The sequence below is a fragment of the Synchiropus splendidus genome, chromosome 3, assembly GCF_027744825.2.
Source record: "Synchiropus splendidus isolate RoL2022-P1 chromosome 3, RoL_Sspl_1.0, whole genome shotgun sequence".
Taxonomy (NCBI): Eukaryota; Metazoa; Chordata; class Actinopteri; order Syngnathiformes; family Callionymidae; genus Synchiropus; species Synchiropus splendidus.
This window is the reverse complement of record NC_071336.1, coordinates 24,429,415-24,453,605: the sequence shown is the minus strand read 5'-3', so window position 1 is coordinate 24,453,605 and position 24,191 is coordinate 24,429,415. Positions and strand designations below refer to the sequence as shown.

The 24,191-nt window shown below is 40.3% G+C and overlaps 1 protein-coding gene across 7 annotated transcripts in view; it reads right to left on the bottom strand.

The window, feature by feature from the left end:
* Positions 1–24,191, bottom strand: part of LOC128756376 (microtubule-associated protein 4) — a 63,776-nt gene that overhangs the window by 34,414 nt on the left and 5,171 nt on the right. For 6 of the 7 annotated variants that reach the window (XM_053860847.1, XM_053860848.1, XM_053860852.1 and 3 more), the window contains exons 2-3: positions 13,182–13,370; positions 10,596–10,646 (exon numbers count right to left, since the gene is read on the bottom strand). In XM_053860847.1, the coding sequence (XP_053716822.1) occupies positions 10,596–10,646; positions 13,182–13,368 (238 nt within the window). In that variant the 5' untranslated portion in view covers positions 13,369–13,370. The remainder of the gene's footprint in view (positions 1–10,595; positions 10,647–13,181; positions 13,371–24,191) is intronic. The other variant, XM_053860849.1, reaches the window with a different exon arrangement.

The window sequence follows — 24,191 nt, the reverse complement described above, 5'->3', positions numbered from 1 at the left end:
TGACGGTTCATCAAAGGGACAGATTTCTCGCTTGCCAGGGCAAACATTCCGAGTGTCCGCTCGATTTGCCTACAACAAGCATTAATCATGTCCTTGGTCCAGGATGAATCAGCAGTTCTGGACTTGTAACAACATACGACGCAATTTTTATATACAACAAGAAAGGCACTAAGGCGGCGCATACCGCCACCATTTCAGATCTTTTTAAATAGACAAATGAATAGATTAAATAATTCCCAAGACTTAAAAACGGCATGAGGCAAACCTGACAAATGTTGGACTTGTTATTATCAGTGCAATTTTCCTGCTCCCCCTGCATAATCCCCCTTTTCCTGTTCCCACCACCCCCACCATACCCCATTTTTGCACACAGTTTAAGACTGGTGAACAAGAAATAGCCACTTGCCTTCTCCTTTCTCATATCCATCCATCTCTCTCCTTTACTGTTCAGCAGTTCCCGGTGTGAGCAATAACCTAGCAACAAATGCCACCCAGGCTACTGCAGGTGGCAGTTCCCGTGAGGCTGGTGACAGGGTTCCATTTGAAGAGGCAGAGGAATTTAATGATAGAATACCAACAATGGAGAGAGGACGACAAGAAAATACCCCCAAAACAGTTCAAGCACGAAGCAAAATAAATGCACATCGGACCTCTGTACTACAGTGGCTGTTGGCATTGCAATATGATGGGCTTCTTCTACCTACGTTCGGACTTCACTTATTATAAGGCTTCTTTCTGGATTTTTTCCGTTAAAAAAACGCCGAAAACCACCACAATCATGTCCATGAGGAGTTACCTGCTAGTTTTTCCACTTTGTTTCAATACGCTTGATCACGTGAGAGATCCACAAAAAGAGACAATTTTTCTGAAGTTGTGGCAAGTCTCATTTAAACCGTAACAGAGCGGCACGATCATTTACATTTAGTAGAAACCGTGTATACGAAGAGATGGACCGCTGCTGATCGGAGAGAGACTTACTACTCATGATGAAAATCTAGCGTTTCTATTGTCACCATATCAGTAAATGATGAAAACCTTCCCATCTTTTATTTATTTATTTATTTTTTGTTCCATTTATCTATTTATTCCTACATTTTGGCAGGGCAGGGGGAAAGTGGGTTGATGTATTACAGTTAAAAAAATCCCAACTTCCACATGAAAGTTGATTTAGTTGATACATTGCTGTTGTCTTATGTTTTATAAAATCATTTTTTCTTCTTTTCTGTGTTTTTGTTTTTCCTAAGTACAGCTAGTTCAGTTGAACAATAGGAATCAGTAAGGATATTTATTTGAACGCCCATTGAGGGAAAAGTCAGCCTATTTCCAACTAACCTTGGAAGTTTCACAGAAATACAAGAGGAATTATAATCAAAACACAGGGTTTCCACTTCATCCTGGCAGATTGCTGTGGCTAATGGCTAAAGCTGCCATGCCTCAAGAATTGTGATTTTTTTTAAAAATAAATTAGCATTTTATTACATTCGTCATTCAGGTAAATAAGACTGCATCTGTGCATGTTTGCAGACCATAATAAGAACTTTGAATTGCATTCAGCAAATGTCACGCTGCTCTGCAAATAATTTATGTTGAAAAAGGCACAGTGGAGTCTCAACTTCCTGTCCGGAAATGACTCCACCAATTGTAACAGTGCGTCTCTGTGAGTAAACTTCGGAATGTGTGTTGACACATCTTTCAAACCAGTACTCCTCTTCTGAAACCCAAGATTGAAAAAGGCAACAAATCCAGTGGTAACTTTCCCCTGACCTCTGCTACTGTTCATTTTTGTTATTGTTTTTCTTGGCAGGAAAAGCACTCAAGCTGCGGCAGAGGATTTTTGTCAACCCTCGCTATTTAATTTCATAGAGATTTGCATTTTCAGCCGTCATACTTTCAAACACGCCTTAATGTCAGAATTCATTCCACTGAGCTGAGTTTTAGCTCCCACCAGCAGTCAGTACCTGTCAAATCAATGGATGAAGTGAGCATGAGCACACTTCAAAGTGTGTCAGCGGACTGCTTGATGCTCACGTCCATGTTGCATCTGTGGCTCATGCACACAACCTCTATTTTGAGGCATGAAAGTAGAGACTGAAATACACTCACTTGGAGGAACAGACCTGTGTATCTGAAGTCGAACACCCACCTTTCTACAGAAGAAATACTACGCACAGATGAAAAGCTTTCCGTCTTCAGAGATGAAGCCGGCGAGGGAAGAATTATGTCTCTGCACAGCTTTGGGATTAAACCTCCATCATGAATATTTAACGCAGATTTATCCTGCTATTGTGAAGCGGGACAGCAGTGCAAATCACTGAGAGTCTTTAAAGACCCAAATAAAAAAAGTTATTTAGTCGTCATGGTAATTGAATCAATTATTGTGACGATGACAAAGTGTAAATTACGACGTTGTGACTTTAAGTAATCAAAATATATTCTGTACAGCTGGGAAACAGTTCAAAAATGAATGGCTCCAGATCAGTCAGTTGATATTTTCACCGTGGTAATCCGGTGTTGCAACACCAGTGACTTTTTGTCGGACCCCAGAAATTGAACTCAAGATTTTCAAGGTCTTGGTCTTGTCTACTAAAAAATTTCAAATGTGAGACCAAATTGGTATGTTGTCGTTGAAAAAGTATCGGCAGAATGTGAGCATCGTGCCCATTAAAGCACCTCATTTAAGGTAGGTACCACATTGGCTCAGCAAATAAGTCAATTGACAAACCCAATTCTATAAAAGCAAAAAAACCTCTTTGAAAATAACAAGTGGTCAGTTAAATTAAATAAAAACTAGCCATGTTTATATGTTGTTCGAGATGAAAGTGAGGAAAAGATAGATCGACATGTTCCTGCTCCAGTTTAAGAGTTTCTGTATATCAGAGAAGTGATGGGTGTTTTTTTGGGAATGTTCTTCTTAGTCCCGTCCGGCTACAACTGTTCATGAAAACCTGTTTATATTTAGGTTTTAAAACAAATCCCATTAAAGACTTATAATAAATGTATGATAATCTATATTTAATGTACGGCAGATGTTTGAAGGTTCTCAGATGATGTGTGCCTTTTGGCAAGAGTGTTGCAGAACACCATGTACCAACCACTTCCTCCACTAAATGGCGTTATTATTAGAAAATTCCTTACGACCTACACTCTTCATCCTCTTTAGGGGGAGTATAAGAGGAAAGACTCCGTGGGATTTAAGCATGTAGAGGCTTGGGCTGGGCTGAGATGGGAAATGCGTTCCAAGGCATCTCTCTCACACAGCATCAGCAACATCCATCGCTTCTAACTAGGCCACGCTGTGGCCCATATAGATGTATACATATATACGCCAGGGGATGATCTGCACAACACGAACAAGCTGGATAGAGTTGGCTGCCTACTGTATTTGAGAGAATGTGAGGAGCCTGCTCATGGCGTTTCATGATACTTTTGAGGCCCATCTCATTCTACCTTTGCCGCCGCAAAAAGCCTGAACATGCTGGAATTTCGCACTAAAATGAACACATTGGAATCACACACTATAAAAATGAGCCTCAATAAAATTACCTGGCACCACTTTCTCCAGGAAGTAAGCAATGCTTTACCTTAATTTTCAATTAGTAACTTCTTCATAATTCAATTCAGACGGTAGTTCATAACTACTAACTATAACTATATTACTATAAAAACAGGTTGGATCCATAAAATTATCCCTTTGAATCATGTGTCAAACTCAAGCCCCGGGGGCCAAATCCAGCCTGCATAATGACTCCATGTAGTGTTAACTATTCATAGTTGGCTTTAAATTAAATTCAATCCAAATTAAAACCGCACCAACAACGATGCCTCGCTATTCAATGAGCTGCTTTTGAAAAGCAGAGAAGATACATTTCCACAATTTATCAGGAAACTGAAAACGTAGATGGCAGTAAACCTGTTGAGAGCATCTGTATGTTTGTGCTGGTGGTGACAGAGAAGCTTTGTACTAAATTTGCCTTAAGAAATTAACATAGAGACTGACACCACATTCGTTTTCAACTCATAATCCCTTTAAATAAACATACTGTGTACATAGTCCAACCCACACCTTGGACTGGATTTTAAATTTCAATCCCTTGCATGATTGACAGCACCGACAAACTAGACTGCCAACATCAGGTCACTATTATCCACAATTTCTTCTTTCTTTGTGAACACTCAAGTTTTGAGTTTGGTCTCAACTTTACAGCTGATTTATTCATCTAATGTGAGATAGCTTTATCGGTTCATTCCTGTTTTTACCCTGAATAACCAAGAAAAACAAGCAATTTTGTCATGTTTTCACATTATATTTGCAATATTTAAAAACATTTACTAATATTCACAAAACACTCAATAATAGCCAGCTTGTACACAGTTGCAAATGATCATAACTGACACACTGCAGACATAAAAGATATCAAGCCTCATATAACAAGGAGAGAGACTTATAACATTTAAAAAATGGTAGACCCCAATAATTTGGTACACCCCAAATTATTACCCCAACAGGGTTTTATCCAAGGCTTAAGCAGTTCAGATTTTTTATTTTATTTTATTTTTTTATACACAGTCAAGTGTGACTCACAATGTCAGCACTTCCTTTGCGTCAGTTGAGGACGACTCCTCCTTTACCCTAGTCCCAACCCCCTCTCCCCACCAGCGACATACCCTACAATGCGAGGGTGAACCAAACCCAACTTCAGATACGTATTTTGCTCAAGTCCTCTTGTTCAGCCACGAACATAGGGTCAAGAGAACACAATGATAGAGACAACTGAAAGACACTTGCTTCCTAATACATGTGACCAAGGTCCGGTCAAATAATACTGGTCGAGTCAGGAGCCAAGTCATTGACCAGAGCAACTGTTTGTCAGAAAAGTTTCACACGACACTGTTTGAGGTTCCCCAAGGTTGTCGTTTTGTTTCCTTCCACTTAATGTTTCATAAGGGCAGATGAGGGACGAGGACATATTTCATTACTGGGGAACAGCATCTTCGTAGGAACTGGCAGAGGCGGACACAAACTGAGCCTTGGAGTCCCTGAGGGAAATGACCAAACTGGAACAGATATCAATTAAAAAGTTGGACTAGGTCTGTTAGAAATGAGTACACAGGTGAAAAGTAGTCTTTAGAAAGAGATCTGGAGAAAAGGAATGCATCACACACAGGCACTGTTTGCATTCACCAGACTCATGCATGACACGTGTCCTCAACATCAAATCTTGATAGTCATCACAATGTCGCATGATTCAAGGGAAAATGCCTCTGCAAATTTGACTCTGACCCAGAGACCCACATTGTGCGGGAAGATTAAAAATACCAGCTACATCTTGGACTCAATAATCTTTCATGCAAACCTTTAAATATCTTGGCGTACTGAGGTGGATTTCAAAGAGAAGCTTAACAACCCAAATTCGTTCATTTCAAAGAAGGCAGAACAGCAAGCCTTTTAATGTTGTGTGAGTGTGTGTGCGCTCGTCTTTAAGGCCACAGCCATAAAAGGCAAAGAAATGAATCTTCTGTCAATAGTCTCCTTTTCTTAAAAATAAAAAGGTGATAAATGTTTCATAACCTAATCGTCAGATTTGTGGAGCACAATCGAAACCGTCTTCCTGGAGCACACGCTGATCTCTAAGCTGCAACTCCACAAATCCACTGCCAATGTATTTTCTCTTCAATGCCTTCTGAAAAACCGGTGAACGAGGAAAGGGCAATATTATGAATAAAACCAGTGATATGAAAAGGGCGCCGAGATAACAGGCCTACATTATTTTGAGTCGGAACAGAAAACAAACTCACAGTCAATAAGTGAGTGACATATATATCTGTTTAATAGTACAAGGAGCAGACAGTGATGTTACAAAAGACACAATTAAGGGATGAACAGTTACTTTTTCTCAACATAAAAATTCAGTTTTGGGCCGCAAAATATTGCTCCAACAGTTACAGTTTCACTTTTTTCAAGCTCATTTGATTATATATTAATCTGAATGATTCAATGATTTAAATGTGGAGACTGTCCACATTGAAATGACAATCTGTTTGAAAGCATCTTAACAATGTTGGATTGAAATTGAGGACTGAGACGAGGTGAGAGATTGCTTCAATATATGCAGTCACATCTTGAATATTGTGCAGCCCAACTCTGATCAACAATAGTCACACAATCACGGAGAAGAAGAAGAACTCCATGGTTAACAGCTGCAACTCTGATTAGATCCTGGCAAGTGAGACAAGAGCTTTGGACTGGCTCACAGCAATATGAAACAAACCACTACACCTGTTTGTGACTGGATTCCGATCAGATCACTGGTTTGAAAAGTTTAGAATCTAAATATAGCCGAACGAGAACGAAAAAATGTGAAGGGGGAGAAGGGTGTGGCATCATGTCGCGTCCCAACATTAGATGACAACAACGTAGCGAGTGGTGCTGTATTTCCCTTCATCTAGTCGTAAACAACAAAGAAGAAGGTGCCTGTGCTCTGCAGAACATTGTTGTGTAAAGCAGGGAACACACATAAGGTTTTTCTAAATCTTATGAGCTTTTTTTTCAGTCAGAGACATCACACGTGAAGATTAATAAATATGGCATTGATTGTCTGAGGATGCTCATCCTCCAAGCCCAAAATCTCTGGTGAATAAAAAATTCAGAAGTGTCGCAACTTCCAGGAAATGGGACATGGAACATAGTGGCGACAGATGTAGTAGTCACGCAAGCCACCTGGACACAGAACAGACCTGGTGGAGAAGTTGTTGATTGGAGAAAGATTTACTCCTCAGGCTTTGTTGTGAAATCTATAAATATCACAACTTATTTCTCAGTCACATCGATCTCTGATTGGTTACATCCAGTTCCACATCACAGTTTGAGTCAGATGTGATCGGCTGTCCCCAGACTCTATAAGATTTTTGATCAGAAATATGGAACACATATAGCATGTTGGGTTGAAATGTAAAAAAAAACTTACAAGAGTTAAGATAATTGGGTGTTATCCTTATGTCTGTACCCTGCTTCCGTAGCATCACAGACCGTGTGATGCTGCAAGTTTTTCCTTGCGGTTCAATTGTGGGCGTGTCTGTAGCGTCATGTCAGCTTTGTCATAATTAGCAGAAGGTGCTAACTGTGTGAGCAGTCGTGGGTAGATGAGGTTTCATGAGACAGTATTGCAGTGTTAATGAAACAGTGTCCTAATTTTCAGAGGCTACTAGATGGCGCACTTCATTTGGAAATTATGTGAGGTTTCATTGAATTAGCTGTTCAAGTCCAAACATATTACAGCAGACGGTGCCATCTTGTGGCCACTGAAAATCAGGACACTGGTTCATGATACCTTACCAACCTATCACTAGAGAGCAGCTATGTAATGAATCAAGACGCGAATGGTATACAATGGTATACTTTGAAGGTTTCTTCTCGGGGGTCACAGTAAAGGTGGGGAGCAGCAACTATAAAGCACAGGGAGAAACCCAGGAGTCTAGGAAAGCGTTGTATATTTGACCAGAAATCCGGAAAATATGGTTGCACTAAGAGTTATTGATGACTTTCTCATGTATTGAGGTCAGTACATGCAAAGACAACAGCTTAAATCATTACTTTACACTGTTTGTTGGTTGCTATTTTGAAGTACGAACAAATCTGGCTACCTAACATCTGGGACGATACTTAGCATCTATTATCCATGCAGCTAAAAGAACACGTTAAGGAAAACCTTTTATTGTAATTGGGTACCATTTGGACTCATGTGACCACAACACAAACACAAGTGTCTTAAATAAAGTGTGCAGAAGGAACATTTGTGTGTCTATGGTGCTATGCTATGAGTACTACTTCTATACATGTGACTGCTCCATAACAAAATAATATTTAATATATATATTAAAATATCCTGCAAAGTAGTATTGCTTGCAAGTGTGCAATTTAAATTGGAGCGCTACAAGCTCACTATATTGTCGTCCGCTAACAACCTACTGTTTGACTTAGCTTAAGGGCTCAGCAGTGCAAAGCATTTATAAAGGATTAGAAAACATCTGTGGAAGGGCAGGGCTTACCAATAAAAATATAAATTGTTTGAGTGGCACAGTAAGAGGAAGACAGCGTTAAAGCGGAAGAACGGCGGTGATGTCGGCGTGACGATGGAGGCAGGGTCTAGTCCTCTGAAGCATGGGAATGTCAGGGAAAAGGAAAGTCAAGCGAAGTACAGAATATAAAACGATGAATTGTAAATTATATTGATGAGGACAAGATAAATAAAATAAATTAAGAATTGATGATAAGTATAAATAAAAAAACAATTGTGGATGGAATTCCAAAGAATAAACAAACATGAAGGACAAATGTGGGAAGAGAAAAGAGGGAGAAAGCAGGTTAGTCAAGCTTCAGTAAAATAAACAGCATCAAACATTAAGAAGAATTTGATAGTCGAGGATAATATGGAAAAGAGGTGGCATGCAGCAAAAGCAGCGCTTGTTCTGTCGGATTCAGCCTGTGCTTTCACTTTCACGAGCTTGCAACTTGTCCTCCTGTTTTTCCTCCCCACGATGATGAATGAATCCAGCACAGCAAGAAGAGGCCAGATGCTTCCTCGACTAAATTTGGACACTGCTGCTCTCATTTCAGACGAATTGTTGCGGAATCGGACGCATCAAACATCATCACACACGTACAGTTTGGTTTCCACGGTGATGCAAGCGGCCCATTTTATCATGCCATGCAAAAGCGTTACGGGCGTTTCATGCCAGCGCAGTGTGATTAGCATGCTTTGCACGCTTCCCACTCCTGCCAACATCCATCCAGCACCTTGATCAGTGGGACATTAACACACTTGACAGCTCAGTTGCAGGCAAAAAAAAGATGAGCAAGCGGTTGGTAAACAAGTGACATGCATGAGCTTGGTTTGGGGATAAAAAAAAAAAAAAAAAACAACCAAAAGACTAGATATTCTGTGATTGCACATAAAAAAGATGTTTGTGGTCGCCATAACAACAAAAATGAAAATATAAGGAACAATGATGAAACATTTAGCTACTCTTTCTCCTGTTTCTTCCCTTGGTTACATGTTACATCAGAAGTACTGCAACGTGATCCACTAATTTTGTCTCCATCCATGGTAAAAAAAAACCAAAAAAAACACTTATTATTATTATTAGTAGTAGTAGTAGTAGTAGTATCAATTAACTGTCATTCTATCTCACCTCCACAATAACATAGTGGCAACGTAATGAACATGCGCACAAATATTTCATATCAAGTTCACTATCTCTGGATGTGTCGAAGAGACAGGGTGTGTTGTAAAGTCTACATCCTATTGAAGGACTCACAGCTGGCACAGAGAGACACTCAAACAAAAACAAACATAATCCATAAGTCTACTTTAATAGACTGTCATGTAACAATTTATATAACGTACATACATCATAATCACTTTACCAACATGATGACAATATCATACTTGACTTATTTTTCATTTGTATCACTGTCAAAGTACATAAGGATAGTATTTTTTTTGCCATTTAAGAGTGTATCATGCAGTAGTCATAAAATTGCACGGCATTTTTTTTATCTCAATTACTCATAATTAATTGAGAATAAAGATTTTAATCTATTGACAGCACTAATTTGGACTAATGTAAAGTAATGCCAAATAAAAGCATCCATTCCATCCTGGCTCTATGACAACCCACTTCTCCTTCACACACTCTAAATCCACACTCAAAAGAGTGTCAAAATGATTCAGCACTTCACACTGAAGTGGTTCCTAATTGACTGCATGTATTAAATTACTGAAAATGAAGCACCAATGAAGCTCAGAACGTAAATATCAAATAAATCTTACATCATAAATCTAATTTAAACATCAATCTTCAGATGACATTACAAAGCAGCAAAGAGTTTTCTACAGCTGCATAATGAGAACTTATTGATGACACACCAAAGTGGTGGTTAGTTTCACCAAGGTCAAATATGATGAGTCACAAAACAAACAAAAAATGTCATATGTAGTCTACACCTGAAATCTTGAAGAAGCCGATCCAAATTCATCATGTTGTTATTGTCCAAAATCAAGACAGAGCAATGAATAGCACAACTGAGATGGACTTCATAAATTGACTGCGAGTATTCACAGTAGTTGACTATATGAGGATGGGCATTTATCATAACTATATGCTCCCACTTCCATGTTAAAATGCTTCAGTAAAGGCATTCTTTCACCACCCGTCCTTTTAACTGGCTAGTCAGTATGTTTTCAGTGAAGCTCCCCCAGTGGATGTATGTGCAGAGGTATGCGGAAGAGCTTTTCTAGTTTGGTCATTAAAAGCTCCAGTTTACAAAAACCTATGTAACAAAACTTTTTAGGGAGTAAGCCCAAATTTCGACTTCAGCTAGCCAAATACAATGGTATAAAATGTTTCATCCACATCATCCAAAATGATCTGTCTGTCAATGTTGACAACAACGAACATGAATCAACATAAAAAAGGGAACATTGTCATGCAGAAGAAAACAGAAGGAAAAACTTCAATGTAAAAAGAAGGGTCTATAAGTGAAGGATGAAACATGAGCAGGCAGTCTGACCGCAGAGATAAACATTTTTTCTTACCAGGCTTTTGTGCCCCATGAGCTTCCTGATCTCCATTCTCCAGAGTGGAGTCTGCACACACACACACAAACACGTTGCTTTTCATGAGTGCTGGGACGGATGAGTCAAATCAGTGACTTTATTGATGTTTGTTTTTCGGCTATTCTCCCTAAAATTCTCCCTGTAAAAGTACATTGCTGGACTGTTCCATTGGACTGCTCCTCATAATGGCACAGAGATCAGTATATTGCTCTCAGGTGTCTCTCAGGCATTGGTTACCTCTACTGTTGAGTGTTTAAAAATATTGAGATTTATAGAAGAGTGTTTGTCACAGAATATGCGCCCTTTAGGGTGTGGACGGGTAATATTTTTTCAAGAGCTCCATGTATTTGTGAGGCGCTAATCTGATACATGAGGATGAATGTGTTAGCTTGTATATTTGTATTCACTGTGGTACTTCAGCGGCTTCAGTTATTTACATAACAGGCCGCATCAGAGCGTCTGTCTCACCACTTTACTCTCAGACGCAACACTTGCATGTTGTGTAAATAGACACACTGAACCATGAGTATGTTGCCTTCGCTTGATGATGAGCACCACAGAATACTGGCCGATATTGGCATAGCAGATATCATAACAACATTAGACCTTTCTGGCAAATTATATTCTTGAACATTATCTTGTACAAATGACCCAGATGGGCTAGTAGGCACCTACTGAGCCTCCTAGCAGGCTGCAGTCACCCCTTTCTATGGGTTATATAACCAAACCCTAGCTTTTAAAACTGAAAGCTAATTCAGCGTAAAATATCTTGGTGAGTAATTTTGATATATATATCAAAATTATATATATATATATATATATATATATATATATATATATATATATATATATATATATATATATATATATATATATATATATAAAATTGTACTTCTTGTACACAAGTTGCTGAAGGACCAACATAACAATTTTCCCATCTATTATCACAAATATCTCTTCGCTATGCATCTTTTTTTTTCCCTTTTTTTTAGACGTCCATAAAGTCACTGTTGACATGTAGGACTTCTGGCTGCCACCAAACCAAGATGTTGAACAGCATATCTTCATGAGTTCGGAAATTATTATGCATGCAGGTGCAGTTTTGGTCAACAAAACAAACAAACAAACAAACAAAATATTAGCACAGTGTTGTGAAGCTGAAACATTATTCGGGCTTCACATGTCGGATTCTAGTGTTGTCAGTTGTCAGGACCAGCATTCTAGCAGTGGACTTAAATTCTACTGAATCCCTTTTCAGTCTAATCCATTACTGTGAGTTTCAGCAGATCAAATTTGCTATCTGCTATAGCCAGCCCTCTCACATAGCTAAACAAACAACTGCCATACTTCAGTTGCCAAAACGCACATGCACTCCTTCATGCATCATCAGTGTTTACAAACTCTGAACAGGACTATAATTATTAAAAGCTCTCACGGGCCATGAGACATTGACAAAGATGGTCTAAATGATTGAGAACAGCAAGCCAGGAAGTATTATTATCCAACAACCGCTGCCTCCCTATAAATCATGATTCTCGCCGTCCATGGCTGACTGAGATAAATGTAATGAGGGACAGTTAAATCCCACAGATCCGGCGTCATTCCGCCGCCATTTCAGCTGACGCACCTGTTATTTCATTATGAAATTCACCTCTCAGACACAATTCTCGCAATAGGTCAAATTATATATCATCGTTTCTCCTGCTGCCTAAACAGCTCCCTGTGGCTGTCCTGCTGACACGGGACAATGAGTTGCCTCAGCCTGCTGTTTGGCACTCATCATGTCAGCATCTCTGTCTTTTGACTTGAGTGCAAAAAGCATGCCACGGCTCATGGCTGCGAACACCGCCCACGGGCTGTCCCGCAGCCGCATGTCACCAAACTGTGCCCACACACAGTCTGGCTGTCTGAACTGGGTGTCTGAGGACCCAGAACAGGCCCGAAAGCTGAGTCATATCAGGACAACTGTCACTCTGCTTTGGCTGCTTCCCCACTACCAAATAAAGTGTTTACTAAACCTGCTCCAAGGATACTTGTTTTACATCCTGTGCCAAAAAAGGTTGGACCTTCGAGTCACTTTCAAAGATGCATGACCAGATAAACATTCTGCGGCTATAGTCTGGGCGCTTTGAAAATGATTCCAAGAGCAGCCTGATGACAGACATACTAGTGATGGCTAAAGAGTCACCATACAGTGGGAACTGAATGTCTTATGTTCCAAAATTTTTGCACAACTTTGTCCTAGGTACATCAACAATGTGCACTATGGGAATTTGGAAGGACATTTTTTCTTTAGACAAACAATTCTATCTGCTCAATCTCTATTTCCAAAGCTGCCACCCTCAGACTGCCGCCTTCCCTGCGGCTGAATGACACCCGTGCCCATTCAAATTGCCAGGCAGTGTCCAGCAATGCTTGATACGATCGGTCAGTTCCAAGCAGCTGCAGTTCACATCACATGAATCGGTCAGGTTGATGCACAAAACACTCTTTTGTTTTCTTTTGTTTTGTTCCTTTCTGGCCGAACAACGACAAACCATTAAAAGTCACATCAATTCTCCTCACCTGCCCTGGTGTCGTCATTGTCCAGCAGCGGGATGTAGTCCGTCTTCCCCACCGTCTCCCCTATTTCATCGTCAAACGTTTCTGCCTCCAGCTGAGCTACAAAGTCTCTCTCCACCAGGCTCTCCGGGCCGGACTGGGGAACGCTGTCCGTCAGCGCGTCGCTCAGACTCAGGTCTAACTCCGCCATAGCTGGAAATCAATTAACAACAGTTAGAAGTCAACTTAACAATCGGTGCTCACAATTTTCCAACATTACAGCAAGTATCCTAGCCTTCTATTACAAACAGAGCTACGATAACTTTCCACCACCAGGAGGCGCACTTTCATCTATGACTTGAGAGCCAAAAAGACACGCAGGCCGGGGCATAAAAAGAGGGCCTGTCATGATCTAAACCCGGACACACCAGGCATTTATTAGATCATTCAGCTGACGGCAAATAATGGAGTCATGCTCTGTCATTTCAGATATCATTTCCTCATCTCCTTTCATATTCATCTTTCACTATCCTCCTGCTCCCGGGAACCACAGAGTCAAGATGAAAACCTATTCTTCCAATATACTCACACCAATTTCAAATGAATATGTGGTACTGAGGAAAACAATTCAGGCAGCACAAACAAGTAAAACGCCGCAGCACCATCTGCTGGATGGGTTTTCTACTACAAGAACTACAAGAACAAAATGATCCGGTTCAGCTTTTTGACAAAGGGAACAGTTAAAGAAAAATGAAACCAGAACAAAGTCTGCTCCACAGAAAAAATCAGCAGGATGGAAAGACACATGTTAAATCAATTACTTCACAGACATTGAAAGGCAGAGCTCTCGCTGAATCCGTATACATGTCGTAATGTTTGGGTCTCCAGATGATATTTTGGGTGTCAGCAGGGTGTGTCACAGGAAAACTGTTGCCTACTGCCTTGACCACAAAGCTTTGGCCAGCCAGAATCGCTGTCCCAGTTTCCATATATAACCCCACCGTCAGTGCGAGTGCACGTCGGCAGCTGGTCGTCTGCTCACCGATTTCACTGATCATGGCTGAAACTGGGGTTTGCTGCTGTCAACAAGTCAAAGAAGCAGCACTTCATGCTACTTCTAACACTATGAAAACCATAAAGAAGAAAGGCTGGGCTTGTGTGGGTCTAGTTTCCTGAAGAGCTTGGCAGTTTGGTGTTCGTGTGGATGCTGGGATTCCCATGCTGAGCCCTGTCCAAATCTTTCTCCCTGATCCTTTGCGGACATGGGTCAGCATAAACGACTTGATCTCTCAGAGCGAATGAATAGAATGTTTTCTGTCTGCCTCCTATTAGCATCCACTTTTTCAGCTGATTGTGCTACTTGATAAGACCCTGCTCCACAAGTACATCCAGAAGTTTTACCTGCCGACAACAACCCGATACAGGTTTAAACTTCTATTCTGAGCAAAGGCTTTCTGCTTATAAAAAGTCAAGGTGTCCGTTCTGTACCTACATTGTAGTGGACTTGTTTCTTTTAAACATCATCATTCAATGTCCCTGATTTGTCGATAATACTCCCCAAAACTTTCATATAAACAAGTGACAACTGACACATTGGGGTCATGGTTGATGGCTCAACTGTTCACAACTTTTGGTGTGGTCACTCGGAAACAATCATTATTCCACAAAGGAAGGAAATCCCAGGCAGTTTCTATTGTGCTGTCCACTGGAAACGTGGATTAGTCCTGTGTGTGTGTGTGTGCCACTGTTTATATTTGTGTGCACCCCTCGCCAGTCCCAAAAGCAGAGGTTAAGCCTCTTTTTAATCTGCGCGGACACACCAGCGAAACAGTCACACGCACAATGACAGGCGCTCAGTGAGAGAATTACAGTATCAAAACAAAACAAAGTAACCACGCAGACTCCACTTGAAGGTGAAGTGTGTAAGCCTGGAGGCTTACGGCGCAGTACATGGACCAACACATGGACGCATAGCCAGAAATAGTGAATGTTCTTGGAGTGTGACTTTGAAGCTCATGTAAACGTAGGGAGGAGAGGAAACATGAATTTATTCATATACTTGCATGTAGGTGCAACAGAAGTAGACATTTATACAGTAGAAGTCATGTATTTGCAGGGAAAAAAAATAATTTAAGTGGAAAAGAGCAGTGAAAGCTGCAACGTTTCCATCATAAATTACTCAAACCTTTTGTAGAAAATATAAGCATAAAGCCTGACTGTTTAACATCTTTAATCTAATCCATGAAAATCTTTATTTATTTATGGCATTATGGCATTATTCGGGCTGCTGCAGCGTTAAATTAATTGCCGACAGGTTTATTGGTTGACTAGTCGTGGCGCCATCGAGCTTCTAGCTCAATCCACAGTAAGAGAAGAAATGGCTGAGGTCACAAGACCACTGCAAGCCAAAAGGTCAAAAGTATGGCAACATTTCACAAAAGACACATGAAAGGACACATACCCACGACACCACATTATGAGCAATTCAAATGTTCCCATAGTTTCGACGTTTAGGGTCACAATTCCTCTTACTGCTAATTTAATAGTCGATGCAGTCCTAATACAAACCAATCCGCCACTGTCACTGACAGTGTTGGTCTTCCATTGATCAAACAGACTAAATGACGCCAATGCCAACATGCCCATGGTGTGCCCTTTCAGCATTGTCACTGAAACCAACGGTACTATTTATTCTGACCAGGATCGGACATAACAACAACTGGAATACTGTCACCAGTTCACCAGTCCATTTCTTGAACCAAGACAACCATGTCATATGAACTATGCTGCATGAAGAGTCTACATTGTAATGGACAAGTATTTTAAACCAGTCTCCTTTGTTAGACTAATGAAGAGTGCAGACTATACTGGCGGGACTGAACTGAAGAGTGACATGTGAATTGGCCCGCGCTCAGACATCTAATACAACCTGTTTTTGAAATAACCTACTTCTGAGGCACTGTAAGAAAAAAAGTAAAATGTTATCAGCATAACACAGAATTGTACAATTCTAGAAACTGTTTTCTGCAAAATGAATTGCTCAATTCAATGTACAGTTTATAGAAAGAATAGAATGGAAAAAACATGTCGGTGGAAACACTTTCAACCAGGCTGTTACCTGGGATTTCTTTCCCAGGGCTTTCAACTTGTTGGTGACGCATTCCACTTGTGCTCGGACCTGGGAAGTACCCAGTGACGAGACCTGATGGAAGACGTACAAGTCGAAAAGTGGGAGAAACTCGGCGCTCAGAGAACACAATCCAAGATAGCTTCCCTGACCGTAAACAGGAAGTAGAGGTTTTCAATCAATGAAATACCCCAAAAGAAACAAACATATTCCACAAATTAGTGATTGCTCTTCATCCTGCAGGTTTTCTCGCTGCAAACAGATCACCAATTTATGAAGAGGTAGCTTATATCTGTACACACGTGAGAGTATTGGACAGTGTTAATAGTCTTCATGAATTGGAGAGGGCACAGCATCGCAGAACTGGAGCTCCTCATTCGAGAGTCCCGCCAGTGACTGTGTGAATGAGTGGTGCACGCCTGTAAATGCACGCTCGCTCCAAACATGACTTGCCGTCACCCGAGTGGATGTTGTCATGTGGTGACCAACGCGACTTCACCCCAACTCTCAAGTCGTGGGCAAAGTTTAGTAGAATTAAGTTCAACAATCTTTAACAACAGCTAGGATAGACACAGCAATGTTTTGTTTTGCTGTTGTTTGGCTAGTGGGGCGACAGTGTGCGCGTGCATGTTAGTTCATATGATCTGTGGGTGCGGCGGAGGTAACACCTGATCAGAAGACATGAATTTTGAATGCATGTGTTGCCACTGAAATCAGGAGGACAAGACAGGCAGTTAATTTAAAGTAGGGGGCAGGGACAACTCCCAAACTTTTCTACATGAGCTCTCCCTCTGATACATGTTCCTAATCCTCCAGTGTCACTCCCAATAAACAGTTGAGCATATTCAACAGAATCATATGTAACTTGCACTGAAGCACAAACTTGTGTTACCTTACAAAGCACAAGAGTACAAAACATTTTGTCTCACCTACCTGTGATATTTACCTTTGCATTTACTTATGACAGTGAGGCACTTAATCCCATTCGGGCAATTATTTGTAAAGGAGATCTTGCAATCATTGAAACTAAGGAAATATTCTATTTTTTGCATGTTTCTGCATCAATTCCCAAAATCTATTCAGCAAAACACTCTGAGTTTTCATGTAAGTCTTTCCCCACCTGAAGACCTGCCGGTACTTCAGGCTTTTTCCCATGACCAGTCATGGCGCCGTCACAACTCAAAAAGAAAAAAAAAAGTTGCATAAGAAAAACTGGTTCTGGTAAGGAGACTCCTGAACAGCGCTTTATGGTATTCTATTCCCATTTACAACCTCATTGTGTTTGCATATGAGGGAGATGAAAAGATAAACTTCCTGTGAGGTAGTTATGAGCTCCAATTCTTATAACCTTTGATTTCACTTGCATTTTCTTTATCAATCCTGCTCATCACACTGGCTGAAACAGACACGGCGCCCTTGCGCAACAGACCTGCTGAATAAGAAATGACTGAAAAAAGATGGACACTAAAGAAGCTGCAAACTCTCTTAGGCAAAGCCTCTTTAGTCACATGAAGTCACTGGCACACTAAATGACCTTTGCTCAGTCAGTTTACATGAGAGCAGATGGGGGGGAAGGGAGGCGTGAGACTTTGACATCCGATACCTGTTCACACCCAGTAAATCACAACTTCCAAGTGGACCGCCAGAAAACCTCTGTCCTGCGATGTCATGTAACACCTAACTCCCGTCATTACGGCGACAGTGAATGATTAACAGAGGCCGTTTAGCTTTTGTCAAATCGAATCTCGAGGAACTTCCAATTTCGAACTGAAGCCAAAAGAAGGACCAGTAGGATATAAAAATATATAATCATGTATTTGTCAGTCGGCAAAGTGTCACCGTGATCAGCTGCCGTCACTCTAATCTGAAAACCATGTTATCACAAACATTCCTAGCAAGCCATTCAATCTATTTAACCTAGTCCCACAGCCTCTGTCAATAAACCCTAGCATGCACATTCATACACAGACACACACAAATGCACACATGAACACAGGGAGAATGGAATGCTGACTCCCAGGAATTCTTCAAATGAAGCCACCATTTGTTTGGGTGGAATGTGTGTATACAACTTTATCAGTGGTAGTTTCAGTCCACAGGTTTCACTTGTTATTTTTCACACACTAGAAGAGAGAGTGAACACTAGAATATATATATATATATATATATATATATATATATATATATATATATATATATATATATATATATATATATATATATATATATATATAATCATAAGTCTCTGCTTTACAGAACATCAATAACAATCCACAGTAATCTACATTGGGGCGTTAGTTCTGTGGTGAAGTTGGAAAACAACAACACAATAACACAAGCAATATTGCTTATGTTCCCTAGTGACAAAAAAATCGTTTTCAGCACAGCCACAGGTCTCTAAAGCAAACAAATCAACATCAGGTGATGTAACAATTTTGCACAGTCCTCCTGATGTGAAGTGAATTACACAGAACATTACACTCAAACAAGCCAATATCTCTTATTCAACAGTTTCTTTCAGAACTTTATAAATCATGCAAAGTTGTTTGAGAAAGTTGTCTTATACAATTTGCATGAAATGGAATATAAATGGGTGCAATGCAGACAACTAACAAGGTTGACTGTTGGGATTCTGCAGTCAGCCAGCAGGGCCATATGATGGCATAATGATGGAGAAAATTACGGTAAATTAAAACGTTTCATGTGCGCTTGTAATATATTACTAAGTTGAATATGTGTTGTGTCAATATATTACAATAAAACTAATGTAATGCCCTCAATTTTAAGTTTAAAACCTCAAAATAACTAGGTCATTATAACTAGGTTTCGGTTTGGTTCAGAGTCCTGGTTATGGTTAGCCATTTGTTTTGGATGGTTGGGTTTAGAGTGAGGGGCTGAGGATGAAAGCATGGATGGCAATGATATGTCCCCACAAAACATAAAAAAACATAACATGTATGTGTGTTTGTGTGTGTGTGTGTGTGTGCGCAGAATTGTTATTCCAATTGATCCAAATTTACAGCTTTTTTATATCTTCTGAATAATTACAATACCATAATACTGAACTAATATACTTCTTTCATGTATTTTAAAATCACATTTTGTACAAACAAACATAACAATTGTCTACAGTCAGAAATGTTGGCCTGATTTTGGCCATGGTGATTCCTGAGGTGAAAAAAATGCTGTTACATAATAATTACATGAGCATGGCAAAAAAAAAAAAAAATCACATCAGCCCTTGTAAATTATGCCTCATCTTTACAACAGTAATATATTGTCCCTTTTTTCCGATGACTCTGGGATTCTGGGTGAGAAAGCCATAAGCAGTCGGAGCTAAAAAGGAGCTTTTTAAAATTTAAAACGCAGTGTTGGCATTGCCCGTGAATCATGCAGCACTTGTCTAATGGCGATGAACAGAATGTATCCACTTTAAATCCTTTCAAAGGAAAACATGCTTATGCAGAAACATGTGGACGTTACATAACTGTACAAGTCCGATATCATGGCGTCACATATAAGGGGGAGTCCATTATTTATGTTTGCTAAATAATGCAAAATGAAGAGACACGTTGAAGGGAGATGAGGAGGAGAAGAGAAAGATGAAGATACAGAGTGAAAGATAAAAATCAAGAATAGAGAACGTACTATACGTGACATAAAACCTGTAAGAGCGGTTACCCGATCAATAGGGGACTGATTATGTGATTGCAGATAATGAGGTGGACACTGAGATAAAAGCATGGTCGATAACTTTTTAGCCGGGAGGTTGTGCTCTAACAATCAACAACAACTGTGCATTAATTGGTCGACATAGATGTGACTCAATTACAATCAGTTTCTTCTTAAAAGGCATTAAAAGCTTGTACATCGTGCAGCCATATTCAAAATACTAGAGTTATAGTCAAGACCATAGCATGCAGAGACCAAGGCCAATGAGGGGGGTGAGACCGAGACCGAGCACAATACAGAAGCATGAGTCTGTTTGAAAAAATGGAGGTAATGTTTTTCAAAATAAATAAAGAGCTGAAATGCTAACTAGTTGTCTGTCTTCAGATTGCTCTCAGTCATGGTCCTGGTCTCGACCCCCTTCACTGGTCCCTGTATGCTCTGATCTCAACACAGTCTTTTCGACTACAACACTACTATTGAGAATACGGCTGCACTATGGGAGTAGTCTCCAAATACGGTTTCCTCCCACGATTCAAAAACAACCAAACTGCATGAGATAAACAAAAGGTCCAGGACGCCCCCTTTCTCCCTATGTACGTGGAACACACACACACACACACACAGGTCTCTTTAACCACCTTTGTGGGGTTCCGCTCATTGAGTTCCATGCTTTCCTCAGTCTCTCATCCAAAACAAATGACGAACATTAACCAGGACCTAAACCCAAATTTAATTCAATTATAATGACACTGATAGTTTTTATTTTTTTGACGTTGAAATCCTCAAATTGAGGCTCAACCACGTGGGGACCGGCAAAAGGTCCCCACACGTATCATTATACAAGGTCGCACACACATAATGAAATACGGTGCGTGTAGTGACACAGCAAGGAAAACTGACAGTCAGCTAAGCTAACTTCAGACTTTGCACTATACTGAGCGTAACTCACAGGTGAAGAAAACAAATCAGACACTGTGAGCCGCTCATAATGAGTCTTCTGTACGTTGACAGCAGTTCCAACACACACACACACACTGTTTCTTTGGGAACTATGCCCCATTGTTGCAGAGCAGGCTGAACGCATCACAATGGAATGCAAAGCAGCTCGGACACTCACTCGCAGACACACAGTCAGGTCCACTTCTGATTCCAAAACAAACATTTTGTGATCCCAAACTCACTCAGGACTAGGATATTCGGGAGGGCGTTACCACCCTCTATGCAATAAAAGACGAGGGGAAGCACTGTGCATTTACACAGGGTCTTCCCTGACGCAGAGGTGTTTCACTCTCTATTCTCGGACTATGTTTGAGTTTGTCCTGGTTTGCATCTGACAGTTTCCTCATGACTGGCATGGCTTCTTACTGCGTCTGCCTCCATTCAAGTAGATACAAAGCGGAATACTGGGCACAGTATTTGATCAAATCTATAAAGTAAATCAACTTCACTTGACTAGATTTTTGGAGGCGGTAGGTAGAACTGGACGAGAAAATTCACACGGCAGCACATTGCCTGAGGCAGATGTGGGTGGGGTCCTCGCAGTAACGGTCACTGAGTGGCAGCGTACTTTTTAGGTAGGTAAAAGAACAGCACACTCCACATGTGCCACCAATAGGAGCCACATATACCCACATATGGCGACGCATTCGCACCTCTTTATAACCCTGAATTAACCAACCTTTTTCTTTGCTTTGGGGAGAGTCAATAGACAATGCTTCATGTCCACCGATGTTGAGATGAAGAGAGTGAATGAGTGAAGACTGAATGCCTAGAGGACATGAGCAGCAAAGCCAGATTCGTCAACGAAAGTACTCGCTTTGTATCTTGTTTTCAGATTCAGGAAAAAATAAGGCTGTGGTTGCATAAACGCTGCAGCCGCCAGTAAATGGTAACATATTGTATCATTTTCTTTCTATGTCTAAAGTAGGGACGCAAAGAAATGCGACCCACCTCGACCCAAAACGTTGACCACATTTAAAAGACTCAAAATTGAAAAAACAGTTTCAAAACAGGATCTAACACTACAAAACATGATTTGAAATGCATTTATTTACTTGGATTCTACTGTATTTTATTTTATTTTACATAATTTCCCTTGGAATTAATAATGTTTTCTGATTCTGATTCTGATTTAGAATGCTACCAACAGCCATTGCTGGCGTGTTCGTCCATCTGGACATGTTGGATGCCGACTAGTCAACTACCAAAATATATTGTTAGTCAGGCCTAGTCTAAAGTCACAGCACTGTCATGCAAATTCAGTCACAGCAGAGAACGCCATTTTTTGCCATGAGCACAATTGTTGAGGAAAAGTCTAAAGTGAAGTCTTAAAGAAACACCTGCCTGCTATAGCTGAATGATATGTCGCTCAATATCAAAACATTGATCGTTCAGGATGTTCATCTGGCAAAGCTGAGACCAAGTTTGCCCTCAATGTACAGCGAAGACCAGCCAACCACAAACCTCATTCCCCACTGGCCCTGTCTATATTGTCCAGCACTGAACTTTATGCCCAAGACGGAGTAGGCCCAGTTGTAAAAAGTTTTCCTGGTGCAGTCTGCTATCACACAAAGATAAGAGTGAATTATTTAGGTAAAGTCAGAGGGAGAAAAGGCTCTGCTCCACACTTCAAATTACCAAACTGGCCTTCTTTACGTCATCATGTCAGAACCACATATAAAACTAGCTAAAATGCAGACTAATAAACAATAGTTTAACCGTTCTTTAATACTTAATATCTAATGATTTAACACTTTTGATCCCTCCAAGATTTCAGCTAAACTACCAACCACATTTAAGTAATAGCAGATAAACTTATTTTTTATAATAAACCAAAGCACAATATTTGGTGGCTCAAACAACACAACAAAATATTATTCTAATAACACAATAACACTGTACTCCAAACCCTACTATGTTATAAGTCACAAGTTTTCAGATCAACATCCCCATACAATCCAGATATTCCTACCCTGCTACGCTCCATTTCTCATCTCACCAAACGCTTCTCAGTATCCGTCTCTCGGGCTCAATGCCATATTGTTTGAGACACACCCAGGACTACTATGTGTCAGGTCAAACTGGGTCACGCGGAGTCAACATTGACGGAGCGTGGTTGTGTCACGATTGTGTTGAGGAGATCATGTTCAACACGTCTGCAATAACTTAACTCATAACAACCACCCTGATGCTTTAACGCTCAACACTAATCCTACTACTTTGATAGATAATCTGACTGAGAAAAAAAAAAAATGCCTTGCTGAGTCAGCTTACTTTCCTTAGGCTCCCCCTCTTCCAGGATTTAGTTCTTTCGTGTCATATGAGACAAGTAGTCCGGGTTGCTTCTTTGAATGAAGCGGTAGGCTCAGATTACATGCATATAATCCGTCTCCTCAGACATTTCCTCTCGCACGATAATCACTTTTAAATGGACTTTAGATGAACACAAATGTAAATAAATGTATTAAAATATGCAAGAACAAATACTCCAAGTAAGAACATGAAGACAATCCTATGACAAGAAACACTTGTGGTGAGTGAGTCATCGCTCACTGTGAGTCCCAGCGGAGCAGATTTGCAGGCCTGACTGCTGACACACTGGTCCGGCTTCGGTTTATATGAGAGGGATTACTGACTGCCATGGGTTCACTCTGTACCGCCTCATAGGCGATTTATATGATGAATCTCTCTTTATCATGCAATGCTGACTTCATCTCTTCATCATAAATGGCTAAAAAACCCACATCTGTTTACTTAGCACCCAGTAACATCATCTATCTATATTTCATTCACCTGCGCTTCAAAGATCACTTTAGTCATCAGGTTCAATAACAAGACATCACAGTTAGACAGCAGAAACTTGTAAACTAGTCTCAAAAATATGTGCGCAATTGTGATTAAAATTGAAATTGTTATTTAGACAGAACAGAACCAACGCATGAGCAATAGCAAAACAAGTTAGCAATGGTCCGGTCCATGTCCAGCCGGAATGTGCGACTTGAGTTTTGCGAGCAACAGACTTCGGTCTTCACAAGGTTTCTATCTTCAACTTGTTTCGATGTTTACACTTTGTTTTAATACATATGATTACAGGAGATTTCATCTTTAAAATAAGACAATTTTTCTGGAGTCGTGGCGGCTCTCATTAAAGCCATGGCGACGCACCACGATTGTTTACTTGTAGCAGAAACCATTTGATCTCATCCAGGAGCACCAACACTCAAAATTATTTTAGT